Raw genomic sequence first — 18,285 nt, 5'->3', positions numbered from 1 at the left:
TAGATTTTATGAGGAGCAAGAGAGCTGAAGAATTGGAATTCATGGCTTCAAGTTTTTAAAGGCAAGTATTGGTAGATTTAACAACCATAGGGATATTGGGTAAACAGGACTTAGGCTGGTTGGATATATAATTATATATTGTATCTCAAATAACCAAAACAGGAGTAATCCAAAAAGGAATTAACAGCTACCAGTACAATACCATGGAAGTAAGTGAAGACATATCCATTTGACAAAAGAAACAGAATGTGCAGGGTATGATTGGGAAACATTCCCTCCATAAAATTACCATTTAATATGTTGAAGAAGAGGTCTTGGCCTGAAATGTTGATTGTTTATTCTTTTAACAACACACATCAAAGTTGCTGGTGAACGCAGCAGGCCAGGCAGCATCTCTAGGAAGAGGCGCAGTCGACGTTTCAGGCCGAGACCCTTCGTCAGGTTTCTTTTCCATGGATGCTGCCTGACCTGCTGAGTTCCTCCAGCGTTTTGTGTGTGTTGCTCTGGATTTCCAGCATCAGCAGACTTTCTTGTGTTTGCAGTTAATATACTATTGCCAATTCGTCTACTTTGCCAGAATAAACAGCTCCTCTTAGGTCCTCATATCCTTCATATTTCACCAACATAGCAGATTTGCAAATACAAAGTCTACTTTATATTCAACAGCCTTCCACTGTGACTAAACAATAATGGAAGGATATTGCCAAGATGAATACAACTTCCTCGAGAAAATATGCCTTTCACCTTATTCCTGGTTTTACATAATTGATTATTTTAAAACAACTCAAATTGAGAGTTTCTTAATGAAAGTAAACTGAAGTATTTTCATAAAAGAATAAATCACCAAACAGAGAGCAATCATTTCTTCTGTATATTTAGAGCTCTGATTTTACAAGATTTAGATATTCATTTTCAGTTTTATTGAAGTGTCATTGTAATACCAATTACTACTGAGACTAGTTGATTTTCTGGTCCAGCATCAAAGAAAGTATGTGCCACATGACAATCTGTACTCAAGGAATTACATTTGTGGAGACAGATAGCAAAGGGGGTCAAAGTCATACAAAACATGCTCTTTAGCCTAGCATGTTTGTGCTGCCTGTTGTAATTATCTACACTAATCCATTTCCTCACATGACATCCGTAATTTCTATTCCTTGTCCGGATGCTCCTTATATGCCTTGAGTATATCCACCTCCACAACTTCTTCTGGCATTTAAAGAGGCACCAACCACATTCCATGTGAAAAGATTCCCATTTAGATCCCCTCTAAATTCCTTCCCCTCATCTTGTCTTAGCTACCACCACCATGGGAGAAAATTATTCTCCTCAATTTATACACTTTATCAGGTCACCCTTCAGCCTTCTCCACCCCTAGGAAAACAAATCCGGCCTACTGGATTTGTCTCGCTTAATAACTGTAATGGCAGCATCGTCCTGGTGAATTCCTCTGCACCCTCTCCAACGAGAACTGCACACAATACTCCAGGTGTGTCCTAACCAATGTGTTATAAACTTGCAACATGACATCCTTATATTCTGTGCCATGGCTAAAGAATGTTGACATCACATATATCTTCTTCACCACTTGATCCCGCCACACTATCAATTTCAGGGATCCACTAAGCTATTCCCCAGTGTCTCTCTATTCACCAACACTCCCCAAGGCAGGTGCGGAGTAGAGAAGGAATGGAAAAAGGAAAGAGGTGGGGGGGAGATTACCAGAAATCGGTGAAATCAATGACATGCCATCAAGATAGGGTTCCCAGATGAAATATGAGGGATTGCCGTTCAAACCTGATCTTGACCTCATCGTGGCAGTAGAGGAGGTCCCTTCTCCTTATTCTGGCTTCTGCAACTCCTCCCACTTCCTTTCCAATTCTGACGAAGAGTAGTGACCTGAAAGATCGACTGCTTATTCCTCACCAGAGATGCTGTTGACCAGCTGAGTTCCTCCAGCACTCTGTATGTGTTGTCCTGTCACGAGTTGTGCATTACCCTTGTCTACATCATCTCAGATTTTTCAGGACTAAATTCCATTTTCCACTGCTCTGTCAAACTTTCCACCTATTCAATTAACATGCTGTAGCCTTGGACAACCTTCCTCACAATCTACAAAAACAGATGGTCACTAAGAGAAGTTCCTCCCCATCTCACTTCTATGGGTGCCCGCTTGAATGTAGCATGTCAACTCTAAGCTCCCCCACCATCGTCTACCTGTCAAGCTCCTTCATGTTTTAATGAGACCACCTCTCAGACCTACCAGAAAGCTTTGCTTTTATGCCTGTCCACCAATTCCTTATCCAAAGCAATGTGAAACTCTCAACTTCATGAGTTCTTATCTTGTGCATTTTCCTGCTATGTTCCACCTTATCAAATGTCTTCCACAAATCTAAATGCTAAGCATACACTTAGTACCTTTTAGCTATCTGACTGGTTAATTTCTCAATGAGACATAACAAGTTTGTCAAACATTCACACCAACACAGAGACTGAGGAGATTGAGGTCCTTGGAGTACACAGGCCTCTCCTTCACATGTTCTACCAGTCTGTTGTTGCCAGTACAATCTTTTATGTGGTGGTGTGCTGGGGCAAAGGCATCAACATGGGTGATGTCAACAAGCTCAATAAACTGATTAGAAAGGCTAGTTCTGTTATAGGAATCAAACTGGAAACAATGGAGGCTGTCATAAAACAAGGGGCCCTCAGGAAAATCCTGGCTATTCTGGACAATGTTTCTCATCCTCTGTATGCCACCATGGTTGAGCAGAGGAGCACTTTTAACAATAGACAAAGGCAACTGTGCTGCTCTAAAGAGCGCTATATGGAGGTCATTCTTACCCTCGGCCATTAAATGCTATAATAAGTCAACCTTCAGCCAGGGAGTGATGACCCCTCCTGTTAGACTGTTTGAGGTAACTTAGTTTTTATTCTTTCTTACTTCTCTTCTAATATTTATATATCTGTGCACTTGTAAAGCTACTGTGATACTGTAATTTCCTTTGGGATCAATAAAGTATCTATCTACAAACGTTTGTATCTATATTTGGCCTTGCTTATAAACTGATGGCAAAAGGGATCACATAGAACAATTTCACTGTAATGAACATTAATCCTGGTTTGTTTTCATTACAATTTTTCTTTTTCTCCATTTTTTCTACTGGTCTCAATCACTACTACATGAATTTCGTTCAGTCCAGTTTTGGCCTCACCCAATATCTACGCCTCTGAACCTTCTGGCACTATTTAATGTGAAACGGTTAAAGCAAACTGGCAGCTTGCATTACCCTTGCCCCTGACACTACATGACCAACTGAGTGTTTGCAGAGTTTTCTGCTTTTATTTGAATAATCTAGGAGTCGGGTGGAAAGTAAGAGATGCATCTCTACCAAAGGAGGTGTAAGGCACTCCTTCCATCCGCTAGCCTGCAGGTCACCCTTGGGCCAAGTGTAGCACCTGCTTAGCCTTCCGATCACGGTCATGTTAAGCCATGGGAGCAGGTGGTGGATGGTCATATAAGCAGCTGGTGCATATGACAAGTCCTGGTTATACAACCACTGATCCCAGGCAGACAATCTCTGAAGAGTATTGTTAATGGTTGGTCTCACCTGTCTTGTAAAGACACTGCCCAAAAGAAGGCAATGACAAACGACTTCTGCACAAAAATCTGCCAAGAACAATTATGGTCATAAAATCATGATCACCCATGTCACACAACACAGCCCATAATGATGATGATGAATCCAGGTGTCTTGGACAACATTTATCCTTTAATCATCATTGTTACAAATAAGGTTCTCTGGTCATTATGTTATTACTGTTTATAGTAACATTTCATGTACAAATTAGCTGGTACATTAGAATGATAAATTGAATTCAAAATTCAAACTCTATGACACTAAAACTGCACAATTGGCTGTAAAGATCTCTGCCACAGTCAGAGGCATAAAAGACGTATAAACACAAAAGTGTCTTTGTTTAAAAGTTCAAAGTAAATTTATTATCAAAGTACATGTATGTCACCATATACTACCTTGAGATTTATTTTCTGGCAAGATTCACTGCAGAACAAAGAAATACAATGGAATCAATGAAAATTTACACACAAAAACCAACAAACAACCAAGGTTCTTTACCTGACAGCTAATTCAACACAGACTCATAAAGACAATTAAGTCTACTTGTCCTTGGTAGTTGGCAAAAGCTCAAAACTGACAAGCAAATTTCTAGATAAAGCTAGAAATTACATTTATTCAAATTATTCAATTTCTGAATAAGCACTGTACACCATGACACATTATCTACAAATCTCACAACTTGCCCTGTTAGTGGGGAAAAATAAACTTCTCAATTGTACACGCATAACTTGCACAGATGTTTAAATGTAGAGCGGAGACATTTTTCCACAAGGTTAAATTACTAGCAGAGACATTTGTTAATATCTTTCTTTAGAAATCTGCAGTTCATAAAAGAATTTTAGAAAAAATCTGGGTCTGAAAATTGACAGCTGGATCCTGCTAGTTACAATATTTTAATATTGTTTAAATGCAGAAACAAGGCAGTTCTGTAGTTCATATTTTTCTGCTCTGGAATAGTGGCTTTATACAATTTAATAATTGATGGCTCACAGAATAATCCTAAGTAATTCAATAAACCCAGCATTCATGTTGAAAGACAGAGATCAAATTCTGTACATGATGACTCAAATGCACTGCATCAATACAGACATTTATTTCATAAAATATAGCCTTTATCTTTCTTTCAAATCTTTTGTTCTTACTGGGGAAAAAAAGCAAACTGGTGCTTGATCACACGTATTCAAGAAGCTGAATAATTATCAAATAATGCAGGATGTTAAAATTTTGAAAATTTATCAATGAGTAAGCCAGCAACATTAGACTCAGACACAATGCCTCATTTAAGAGACTCCCGTTGCTAGATATATATGAAGATATGGAATGCAAATCCTAATCCACCAAAAGGAATTTTATGGCGGGTTGCAAATTTCCATTTGTTGATGCAACAATCTCCAGCCCGTTAATACCCTTATAGAGATAATCACATATAATTTATGATAGAGCATATGTTTCTAAGATACTAGCCTGCATAGGTGACTAGAAGATCGAGCAACAAACTTATCATCTAGCTACTAAGCTGTTCTTTTTACTAACTACCCTAATGTGTTTCATTTTTTCAAAATAAGTCTATGCGATGCTCTGTTACAGTATACGGTTCTGCATGGTTTCAGACACAAGAGTAGAATTAAGACTGACAGGCATGGTCAGCCAGATGTGAACTTGAGCTTCTTACCTCTTACAAAACACAAATAAGCCTATTTAGTCCATAAGTGGGAAGTTATAGCTCATCACAGAAGCAGTTGCTACCATTGGCTGGTGTAGAAATTTGACCAGTGTGGACTTAACAGCTCCATTGCGGAAAACACAAGTATGGAACCAGATCTACAGATTACTGCACAGTATTACCTAACAGTATTTCAGAAGCGGCACGTGCAGCCGACTCGATCATTCCAGAATTATGGAGACACAATGAATGATACGATCTCAAAAGCTGCAAAACCGTCAGCTCATTTTGATGGAAGTGTGTAGTGGTTAACACAGGTTTTTTTCACATTTCTGTTCGCAAAGACAGGAATAAAGCTGCTAAGGAAACTTGCTTTATCACACTGAGAACAGCATTCACCACACCAAACAGCAGAAACTGATACAGCAATGCATCAGAAAACAATTAACACTGTGTATGTAAACTTAAGGGTATATACAGTATGCATCCAGTATAGTGTATCTGTATGTACCTTTCAAGAACAGTACACCACAGTTTTTACTTAAGAAAAGATAAGAAATATATAAGTGTACATGAAACTAATCTATTCATTTTACATACATATTTAAATGCACAATTTATATATACACTGCCCACAACTATAAATTTAGTTTAACTTCAATATACTACAGGCATCTCCAAAGTAGTGGAGGGTGTTGTGATCCTACCACAATTTCCCATAATGCTTTACAGAGGTCATATGTTGATATCTTATAAAGGTCAGAATTTTCTGATTTGAATGCTCTAGTAGCCGAGGCTTCAAAATAGAATGGATCGTTCATTCATAGTTTCTGGTTTGGAAACACCCTGACTGTGTACCAAAGGCCTCTTCTTTGATACACAATCCTCAAGATACTTACTGATAGTCTGTGATGGTGACATTCTTTTCTAGGCTGGCAGCTGAGTCTTTGAACAATGACCCAAAGCAGTCACGTAGAATCGCATCTGTTTCCTCAGACCAGTACTGGACAACTTTCTGTTCTGGATCCCCCCCATTTCAGCTTCTGTTTGAATGCAGAGAGTAGAAACGTAGCCTGGAGGTCTGATTTTTCGAAGTGTGGACAAGGGATACTTTAAAAGGCATCTTTGCTGGTGGATAGCAATAGTCGAGTGTTTGGGCCCGTGGTGGGGCCATTACACAGGTGATGGAATTAACCGACTGACTTGTATATCTTTCAAATGTGGGAGGATACCAGAGCACCCAAGGTCTCTGATGCTTTAATAGCATTATACAAACCGCTATGCTACTGTGCCACCCCATACCTTTCTAAACATAATTGTAATCCCAAATCTTAACAGGTTCAACTAAAATAATTAGAAAAATATTTCCAAGTGCAATAACCACAATCCTTTCAATTTCTAACTTGATCTTTTCCTTAATATTCTCATGCACACTCATTTTCACAATTCAATTGTCATTTACTCTCCTTGTAGACCCTGGACCTCGCTGTTCCTGAGGTTCAGGCCTGAGGAAGCATCATTTATTTAGATTTTTCATGATCACATCCACAAAGCAAGACAATAGCTAGGGATCTCACTCAATCTGAGCCTGGTTCAGGTTAAACAGTGGCTCCATGGACAGCGGAAGTCTTGCAGATCATCTGCCTTTTCTAGGCTTTGCAATTCCTTCTACCTCTGACCTGACTGAAACAGCCTCTCTACGTCACCCCATGTCAAGTTTCACATGTGATGGTGGACTCTGACATTGATGTTGACAATGCTGTTACCTCAACTCAACTCTCTAATGAAACATCAAAACAAAACACCAAATTCTCCTCTAATCTGTTCATTACAAGAAATGTAATTACTCCCATTGCCTAATAAAGGCAACATCACCTTCTCCGCCACAGTTTAGACCCAAGCTGCTCATCAAGCTGTTTGGCACTCCATGACATCACCCTGATCTTCATTTTTAGTTTCATCACACAGTGCTCCATATCTATTCATTTCTATCTTGAGGTAGCTTCTCTTGAAGCTTCTTTCTGTGCAAATCTCTCATTACTATTTGCAGTATCTGCTTTACTTGCTGCCCTGCAGTCTTTGTTTGCTGATGGTTCAACACCCAATATGGCATGATCACCAAGTTTCAAAGAAACACTAATTAAATTATTTTAACTTAAATTTTCTTAAAAAACTTATGGTAGATGGAGGGCTAATTTCTCCTCATTGGAACATCAGAGCCAAGGGTCAATAAGTATGTGATTTGCTTCAAAGAGCACAAGCGAGAAGATTGTTTTAAAATTTCCCCCACATGTAATACTCTACCCAAGAGGCTTGAAAGCTCCAGTGCTGAGGATGTTCAAAGCTGAGCTTCATACATTGCTGGGTAATGAAGAGTCAAGGGGTTAGTGCAGCAAGGTGGCACTGAGGTAAAAGATCAGCCAATATATCACTGAACATGAGATGGGCAATAGGGGTTAAATAGCATATTGGATTGCTCTACCTTCTGATCATATGTCCATTTATCTTTTCTTTGATACCGTAAGAAATCATCAAAACTTCAAGCCTGATAGTACCATCTTACCATGTTGTATCATGCAATTCCACTGTGACCCTTACCTCTGCACCTTTGGATCTTCTACCAGTCCCATGTATGCAGCCTTGGAATGCACTGACCATGTTCTACCTCTCCTGTTCTTGAAAAACCTCGTACTTCATTTCTCTAAACTAAACTATTAACCCACATATTCCTCTTCAAATGGACTCTCTCTTCAACTTCATCTATAAAGTATGAGTTCTCATCACTCCTACCAAGATCACTGCATTTGCTTTCTGGATGGAGTCACCTGCCTTTGTCAGATGTTCTTCCACAGATAAAAGTTTCTTCTCTATCTTAGATTGTGCAGGAATAGTTAACGGTGTTCCATTCTCCAAGCTCATCCTGGTTAGTACTGTAACTAGTGGATGTAGATTAGCTACATTTGTGAGATCCAAACTTCCTGGTGCCTCAAAAACCCATCTGACCAATGGTCATCTTGGCCGGGTCCGATGCATCTACAGTTCATTTGGTGCTACAATCTTATCATGTCAAATGCTGCAGTTAATTTAAGAATACTCTCTCAACTCAAGTGACTTGGTCTAACTATGTTCCTTATCTCAGGTACATGGCTCTGGTCCATGAGCAACACATCTCCCTTCATTGGCAGCACCTTCTGCATAGGCCACTAACACACGCTTACTTTGCCACAACAAAACATGCTTCAGATATTTTCAGTGCATGTGTTAGAAAGCAAACATAAGAACATAAAAATAGAAGAGCAGGTATAAACTATTTGGGCTTCCAAGCTTGGTCTACCATTCATCCGGATTATAGCTGTTCAAGTAACTCAGCTCCATTTTCCTCTTTCTCTTAACATCCAGGTATATCAATCTCAGATATGTATGAAATCGGAGTTCAATAGACTTGAATGTTAAGAGCATGAATGGGAAATACAAAGAATTTTTTGAATGCTGCAATCCACAGCCCTCTGAAATGTAGAATTCAAAAATATTCGTCATTAAGTGAAGGATTTTGTCCTCATATCAATCCTAAACAGATTACCGACTATTTTGAGGTCCATGACTCTTGGTTTTTGACTTAGCCAGGAGAAACATGGCCTCTGCATCCACTCTGCTGAGTTCATTAAAAACCTTGTAAGCTTAAATGTGACTACATCTCATTATTTTAAATGAGAGAGTACCAATCATGTTTACTCCATCTCTCCTCAAAGCCACTGCATTGAAAAACAGTTTAGTGAATGTTCAGCGCAGTTAGCTTGATGGAAAGTATGCAACACACATCAAAGTTGCTGGTGAACACAGCAGGCCAGGCAGCATCTCCAGGAAGAGGTACAGTCGACGTTTCGGGCCCAGATCCTTCTGGAAAGTATGTTATATTAAGGCCAGGACATCAAGATGACACACAAAACTTCTGGTGTGGTCTGAACAAAGACTAAAAAGTTCTACATTCACCTCAATAGCCAGCTCAAAACATCAGGGGAGCAAGCCATCCTTGATCCCAGGGACTGACAAAGATATAAAAACAATTACAGAGGATTTAAAACCTTGTAAGGCCACTTTCATCAGAGACTGCTGGAATCTGGAGAGAAAAATATGTTTGAGGAATCCAGCAGGTCAAACAGCATCCATGGGACCATGATCCTGAATCTAGTGAACCATTTCAATTCTTCTCCACTTTCTAATCCATCTTCCTTGTTCTGGCCACTTGCTAAGCTTTCTATACTCCCTTGAGACCTTTTAATGTTCTCTCTACTCACAACGTCACCAAGGTTTAGATCATCAGCAGACTTCGAAATATGACATTTGGTCCCATCAGCTAAATTATTGATATAGATCACGAACCTGAGGGATCCTAAGCAGCATTTCTGTGAGATCCCACTGGGTGCCGTCTGCCAAAGTGAGGAGGACAGATCTACCTCTACTCTTTACTTGCTATCTATTAACCAATTCTTAATCCTTTCCAGGGTAACAATCATAATTCCGAATCCTCTAATCGTGTTAAGCAACTTGATATGTAGCAACTTACCACAAGCCTTCTTAAATACACCACACTCTTTGTTCTCCTTCATATATTCTACTAAGCAGACCCTCAAAAAATACCTTTCATTAAAATATACTGACTCAATTCTTTCATTTTTGTCTGGATGTTCTCCTCTTGCATTTTTCATGTGTGAAGACAACTTAAGAGTTTACTTAATTACTCTGACATTTCCTTAATTTTCACTGCAATTTATCCCACTTCTGTCCATGGGTAGCACATTTGTTTTCAATTACCTTTCTTTTTAGGTGCTCCAGCCAGAGTTTCCCTCTAGTCTTCTTTCATTTTCCACTTCTTATTGTCATTCTTTCCCAAGTTCTAAAACGCTTATATTCCCCATGCCTGCTGTTAGTTTTGGAACTTTATAAATCCTTTTTGTTTTAGTTTACTTTCCTCTGTCACCCATGAATGGATCACCTTTCATGAATTTGCCATCTTTCCTAGTATTTGTGCCCTTGGGGAATACATTCTTTCCCTATATGGCAACTACTCTCTGTCCGCTGTCAGAACTTTAAAGGCAGTTTAGTGGACAACCACTGCCTACTCTCCCCTCACACCCTATAGTTTTCATTGTTTTAGTTTAAGACTTTAGTTTCAGATACAGTATAGAGTATTATACTGTAGACCAAAATTAAGATTCTTTCATACTGTTGTTACCCTTCTCCAACAGTCCTATACAAGTTGGTTAATGATTCTTCTCTAATTGTACAGTGCTAGGTCTAAAATAACTTCCACTCAAGTTGGTTTCTTGACGTATTACTCTAGAAAAATGTGCTACATACATGTTATAAACTAATCCTATGCCTTATCACTACTAATTTGCCTTATCCAGTCTACATGAAGATTAAAATCACCCAAGTTTACTGTTTCAGATATTACAAGCAACTCTAACTTCCTGATTAATTCTGTGCTTAATATGATAAATGATCCACCATAATTTTCCAATCAAATTATTCCTAATTTTAAATTACAATCTGCTCAAACTGGATCATTTCCCACTACATATGAATCTTAACAACATGATCACTTCTTTTCATTTTTGCCTAAATATCAAATGCCCATAAACATTCAGCTCCCAACTTCTGTGTCAACCTGCTGTCATTTTTGCATAATAACAACTAGATCATTTCTATTTTATCACTTCCTCTCAGAATGACCTTATGGACAGATAGATAGCCCTGTACCTAGCATCATTTTATGTACATACAATCAGTCTGTGTATACGCTAACCTTTTGTGTATATATATATTGTTTTTATTGTGTCCATTATGCCTACTGTGTTTTTTATGTTGCATTCGATCCACAGTAACAATTATTTCCCTCTCCTGGACTCTTGTGTACTGATGAATGACAATAAACAATCCTGAGATCATAAATTCATTTCTACCAGCAATTCATCCACCTTATCAACAGTGCTATATATTTATATATATTGCCTTTAATTTTTCCCTTTTACTATTTTTTCTGTACTTTGACCCCTGCTACTGCTTATATTTGCTTCTTCTGCCCTTTCATTTGGCTTACATTTCTAACTTTGACTTATTGCTTTGTACCTCACTTTCTTAAATCTGTGGTTCCAATTTTCTTCCCATGGTAGTTCAAATCCACAACAGCCCAGTAACACTCCCTTGGAGTTTCAGCCTGACAACTGACTAACTTCCAACAGTTTGAATTCACCTATTTTTCATGAATTCTTCAAGAGGCCTTCATTCTGTTACTGGTTACTCCCTCTGCAGGTTTATAACAATTCCCTTTCATCATTCTGAACTTCACTGTCCATTCGTTGATGGTACCCAAGGACAGTGTCTTCACCCCTTTGCAACCAAGGCAAACAAGCTCTAGAGCGTTCTTACCAGAAGTTGCATTCTTCGAGCATTAATGGTCTATACACTCTGCAATATGCCTTATTCAGTTGCAATCAACATGGTATCCTAAAGTTGTAACAGTCACAGCATGTTCTGCCTTTTCTACCGAAATAATTTAGCAGCATTCCCAGGAAAACCATGCTGCAATTGCTTTCTCTTTGACCTTGTTCCTTGCCTGAAGTGTAGAGTGAAATCCTAAGCAAAATACTTCCATGTACCGCACTGCCTTCCCAGAGTTATTCTGCAAGGTTCAGTGAAAAAGATTTCAGCACCAGCTTCATTCAAATTCTTCATGTGCCTGCCTGCACCCTTTGGTCACTGAATTTAACCTAACAAAATATTCGTCAAGCATCTCCACAGTTCTTTCATATACAATGGGTGATTGATAAGTTCGTGGCCTATGGTAGAAGGAGTCAATTTTAGAAAACTTAGCGCATTTATTTTTCAGCATAGTCCCCTCCTAGATAGTCCAGCGGTCGTGGAGCATACGGATCCCTGCTTTGTAGAAGTGGTCCACAGCAGGGGTGATTGATAAAGTTTGTGGCCTAAGCTAGAAGGAGATATACAACTCTCGTTACATGCACATGCAGTTCAACTCTTTGAGTGAAAATGCAGAAAGTTTGAAGTTTCTCCTCATCTCCTTCTACTTTAGGCCAATAACTTATCAATCACCCCTGCTGTGGACCTCTTCTGGAGGTCCAAGACGCCAACTTCTACAAAGAAGGGATACGTATGCTCCACGATCACTGGACTAAGTGTGTAAATGTAGGAAAAATAAATGTGCTAGGTTTTGTAAAATTGACTCCTTCTACCTTAGGCCACAAACTTATCAATTACCCCTCACAGATTGGATACATCTAAGAAGCAGCAGTAAGGCAGGAGATTAATTTATAAAGTGTATATGTATGCTTTTCTAGAGTAATATATCAAGAAACCAATTGGGGTGAAAGTTATTTTAGACCTAGCATTGAGCAATTAGGTAAGATGTTCAAACATCTTGTTAAGGGACTCTTGGAGAAGGGTGATTGCAGTATGGAAGAACTATATTGCCTTCATTGTTAACCGCACAGACCAGCTCTCCAGCTCAGAAAAATCCCTGAAGGCGCTCAAGTTAAATGTTCTTTCATGTCTTGACAATACTTTTATAGGGGAGTTTGACCATACTTCACGCCAGTAATAAGCTCACTTGTGTTATATGCTGTACATCTCAAGCCCTATTGCCTTCCTCTTCTCACATATGGTCACATTGCTTTGTTCTGTAACCTCCTTCAGTCCTTCAACTTTACTATTTTCTCTGAGGGCCAAATCCACCCACTTCATAGAAAGATCAAAAGGCTGCAACCTCTAATACTTTTCCAGCTCATCAATATACTACTCATGTCCAAATGAATACTCAGATAGTCAAAGGGATTACTTGTTCTAAAAGTGGATGAAATCAGCCTGTTAATATCAATAATTGGTATCCAAGCGAGTCAGGCATCTATAATCTTCACAATTTTAGTGTTTTTTATTAAATATATATTTTAGAATGATTCACTGGTCCCAAGCATAATTTGCCTCCTTTATTGACCTCTGCAAATTAAAGAATACGGTGCTAAATACAACATTATAAAAAAACAATTAATTGCAGATGGAACTAGAAACACAAGTATTGATCTTTGCTACGTAACACACAAGATGCCGGAGGAACTCAGCAGGTTAGGGAACATCTATGGAAAGGAACAGAGAGTCGATGTTCCAGGCCAAGACCCTTCAACAGGACTCAATAACACATCAGGATGTGTTTGATCTTTGCTATGTAATAACTTCACTCCACATTCTAGCCCCTGCAGAGTATTTAATGAGTTGTTAAACTATAAATCTTAAAAGCTTTACTTGACTCTTCATTTGTAGCCATTGGCAGATACAGCTTCAGATTTCTGCAAAACTGTGTGAAGAAATAGTTCCCAATTTCCCACTGAATGGTCCAACTATACCCCTCTGCATTAAGTCCTTTGAAGGGAATTCATTTCACAGGATCTAACAATGCAAATGCCATTAGCATTTTTGTTGATCATATTATCTTTCAAATTTCTATACACCGGGAAATAAGCCAGAGTTCAGGCAAACTGTCCTCAAAATTTAACCTTTAAATTCCAGTATTGTTGAGGTAACATCAAGTGCTTAGAAATTCTGCAAAACTAAACACTACATTTCAGTTCTATTAATTTCAATTGACAGTGCATTTAGTATCAGAATCAGTTCCACAATCTCTGAGGTATGTTAAGAAATTTATTGCTTTATGGCAGCAATATCATAAGTTACAATAAGAAATATTTCAAGAAGTGCAAAAAGAGAATAACATAGTGAGGTAGTGTTCATAGACTATTCAGAAATCTACGGGAGGAGAAGAAGCTGTTTCTAAAATATTATAATTATCAAGGATGAGATTCCTACATCGCCCAGCGACGAAGGCAAAATTCCAGATAAAGTCTGTCTAAGCCTCTTTGCAACTGTTGTGTAATTACCTCTTTTTTGTGTGTCTCAGCAACTTGAAAGAAAAAGCCATTATGGCTATACACTTTTTTTACTCCTTTTTCTATATATCTATTCCTTTTTCTATTTATATGTTAACAAATATCACGTCACATGCCGGTGATAATAAACCTGATTCTAATTCTGATACTTAATGGCCTGCAATAATTTCTGTATTTGGACTCCCAACCCTCTTTGCTTTCTAAAGTTTTTTTTTGATTCCTCACCGTTTGAAAAAAATAATCATATCTGCATGAGATATCACAATTGCCATTGATTAATTGCACAATTAATAGTACTAGCCACGTAATCTGTCCATTCCTTTTGCAAACTCCTTTGCCTACATTTCCAAAATTACGGACATCTACAAACTCCTTATTGATCCAAGTCACAAATAAATACAGTATGGTGTAATGTTGTGGTTGAAACAGATCCCTGGGGTGGGGGGGGGGGAGAATAAAAGATTATAATTAAATAGTCATCAAATCTTTACTGTTCACGTGAATCTTGCTGTGTGTGGATGAGTAGCCTCACATCCTACAAAAATAAATACCAGTAAGATTTTTCAAATTGAAATATTCCAAGGACACAAAAAATACAAAACAAATACAAGTCTTTTCCAGAGACTTGCAATGATATCTGTTAATTCTCTCGAGTATTATCACAAGAAAATAATGTTACAATTTAGCATTGTATAAATAAAAGATATGCCCAATGATATCTCAGTTTCAAGCTAATTTCCTGCTAAGCACTGTCACTGTGCCCTTCAATTTTGTTGTACATTTTCATAACTTATAATTTTAATATATCAAAATATTAAAAGTTTGGTCCACATTTTTATTTGTTAGCATAGATAATGTTGCAGCTGGTCCATTTTGATGAGTGGAACACCAGCCTTTTCTCCAAATGAATACTGTATAAGACCATAAGTCATAGGAGCAGAATTAGGCCATTTGGCCCATTGCGTCTGCTCTGCCATTCCATCATGGTTGATCTAATTTTCCTCTCAGCCCCAATCTCTTGCCTTCACTCCGTATCCTTTCGTGCCCTGACCAATCAAGAATCTATCGACCTCTGCCTTAAATGTACTGTACATAAAGACTTGGCCTCCACATCTGCCTGTGGCAAAGAATTCCAGAATCACTACTCCCTGGCTAAAGAAGTTCCTCCTCATCCCTGATCTAAAAGGATGCTACCCTATTTCTGAGGCTCTGTTCTCTGGTCTTAGATTCTCCTCCCATAGGAAACATCCTCTCCACATCCACTCTATCAAGACCTTTCACCATTCAATAGGTTTCAACAAGGACAACCACTCATTCTTCTGAATTCCAGTGAATACAGGCCCAGAGCCATCAAACACTCTTCATGTGACAAGCCATTAAATCCTGGAATCATTTTTGTGAACCTCCTTTGAACCCTCTCCAGCTTCTAAGATATGGGGCCCAAACCTGCTCACAAAATTCCATATGAGGCCTCGCCAGTGCTTTATAAATTTTCAACATTACATCTTTGCTTTTATATACTAGTCCTCTGGAAATGAATGCTAACATTGCATATGCCTTCCTCGTCACATATTCAACCTGCAAATTAACCTTCAGGGTATCCTGCATAAGGACTCCCAAGTCCGTTTGCATCTCAGTTTTTTGTATTTTCTCTCAATTTAAAAAATAGCCAACCCTTTTATTCTTTCTACCCAAGTGCATGACCGTAGACTTCCTGACACTGTATTCCATCTGCCATTTCTTTGCCTATTTTCCTAACCTGTCTAAGCCCTTCTGTGGCCTCTCTACTTCCTCAAAACTACCTGCCCCTCCACCTGTCTTCATATTGTCTGCAAACTCTCCAACAAAGCCATCAATGCCATCATTCAAATTATTGATATATAATGTAAAAATAATCAGACCCAACATAGCCCCCTGTTGAACACCACTAGTCACCGTTGGCCAGCCAGAAAAGGCTCCCTTTATTCCCACTGGCTGCCTTCTGTAAAACCATATCTTTTGCTTGGAGAAAGACCCTTTTTAAACCAGTTGCACCTCAAGGTCTAAGGTCTACCAGCGTGGTAGATCTCACAGTGAGTGGTCATCTCTGTTAAATATGTGACTGCTTTTTGGGGGAAGAAAGGGGTGATCCACAGTATAATGAAAAAATAACTGTGACACTAAGAAAACAGAAAATTAGAATAGATTTAGAAAATCATGGTATTTTAAAACACACTTTCTTATCCTTGGGACATCCAAAGTGGTATATTACATGTAAAAGTCAATACGCTGGGAAAGTTCTGGAGGTAAGAATGTAAGCAGGAGTGAGTTATTTCAAATAGCAAATTTTCAGGACAACTGTAAATTACATACACTGTAGACCAACACCACAACAGGGGCACAATAAGAAATAACTTTTGAATTTGTTTAATTCTGCTCCTATGCAATTGATCTGTGGCAAACATTCAATCGTTGCTAACAGCACAAGCTTCCAATTTAACTAACAATGCGAAACTGACGGGCGTTAGGACCCAGCAGAGTCACTGAGCTAAAGTTTTTGCTGTACCTACACAATCCTTCTACTTGAACTATGCACCCAGAAAAGATCTTAGTCGATCTTCGCTTGAAGTTTTGAAAGCCTGCGGATGAGTGCAGCAGGCGGCCGGGCTTCGCGGTGAGTGCAATGAAATCACTGGTCGCTTACCCCAGGGTACTAATGAAGCCATTCACGGAACCTTCCGCGTACAGAGACACGATATCTCCAATATGCAGAAAACTTGACATTTCAGACATTGTGCTCCAGTCTCCGTGCAGTCCCGCACTCTTTAGTTGGAAGACTCACAGCAACCCACGTGGGGAAATCATGAGCTGGAGCGAGAGTTTCGACCAGAAGTTTAAACTCTGCCAGGCAAGGATGCAGCCTGCCGCCCCGACATCTCCCCACCCTCACTGTCAATATCCAGCGAGGGAGGCAGAGATCAAAACTGAGCTGCGAATATTTGCATGAGCGTTCCTCCGACTATGTGGCCACCTGCGTCCAATAGAAAGGCAGAAATACAATACAGGAAGTTTTACAGTATCTGCTGCGACTTCTTATCTGCAAATAGTAACAACCCCGTCTGATCTACGGCGAAAACCAAAATCCGAATGTGAAACCAATGATTCTGCACCTAAACCCCATCGCGTGTAAAAACTGCGTTGTCGAAGAGGGATTCGAGTATTGGCTGTAACAAAATGAAAAGATACCAAATGAAGTGAACATTTAAAACTGACATCAGTGTTATCTTGGAGGTGCACTGACATCTTAACGCGCGCGTCTGGCTGAGTTGTGTTATTTTCAGAGAAAAGCAAAGCAAAAGGCGTTTAGAAAAACTTCACCGTGGTTTTCATTTGCCTCAAACCACGAAGCATGGTGACAATCAGCTGAACTCTCCCGGCTTCAATGGAAGTTGCCGCCCATGTAGTAAACATTGCTGTCCAAGTTCTAAAACCCAAACGGAACTAATAATGAATGAGAAGTGTATAAAACTAAATAATCATATTAAAGTCCCAAAAGAAACAGTCAAAAAGATGGTACTTTCAGAATGTTATTTCTCAAGTTAGTTTACTAAGTGCATATCCGATACATAAAACATAACTAATTCGCCAATATATTAGAATGTATCTGCAAAGCTTCCTAACTCCTGTTGGAAAAGATTTGAGTAAATCTGTTGTTTTCCCTGTTAATTTGCCAACTTCCCATCCAATTGTTGCAGTGTGGGGGAGTGGAAAGAGGTTGCCTCTTTCTCCTCCCTCCCCCACCCCCACCCCCACCCCCACCCCCGACGTTTAATTCAAGCATCTCCCCCCTTCACTCTCAGTCTTGAAGGGTGTTGGCCCCAAACATTGACTGTTCACTCTTTTCCAGAGATGCTGCCTGACTTTGCTGAGTTCCTCCAGCATTTTGTGTGGGTGCCTTTGGACTTCCAGCATCTGCAGAAGTTCTTCTGTATTTGATTATATTGTTATTTTAAACTAAAATAACTTCAAAGTTTGAAATGTATTTATC

The 18,285-nt window shown here is 39.0% G+C and overlaps 1 protein-coding gene across 2 annotated transcripts in view; it reads right to left on the bottom strand.

Annotated features, from left to right (window-relative positions):
- itpr3 (inositol 1,4,5-trisphosphate receptor, type 3) overlaps positions 1-17,797 on the bottom strand; it is a 310,992-nt gene extending 293,195 nt beyond the window's left edge. For both annotated transcript variants that reach the window (XM_063065549.1, XM_063065550.1), the window contains exon 1: positions 16,942-17,797. In XM_063065549.1, the coding sequence (XP_062921619.1) occupies positions 16,942-17,030 (89 nt within the window). In that variant the 5' untranslated portion in view covers positions 17,031-17,797. The remainder of the gene's footprint in view (positions 1-16,941) is intronic.
- Positions 17,798-18,285: the final 488 nt, after the last annotated feature.

This window comes from Mobula hypostoma, chromosome 13, assembly GCF_963921235.1.
Source record: "Mobula hypostoma chromosome 13, sMobHyp1.1, whole genome shotgun sequence".
In the NCBI taxonomy this organism is placed as follows: Eukaryota; Metazoa; Chordata; class Chondrichthyes; order Myliobatiformes; family Myliobatidae; genus Mobula; species Mobula hypostoma.
The sequence above is the reverse complement of the archived record's forward strand: the minus strand, read 5'-3'. Positions and strand labels throughout refer to the sequence as shown.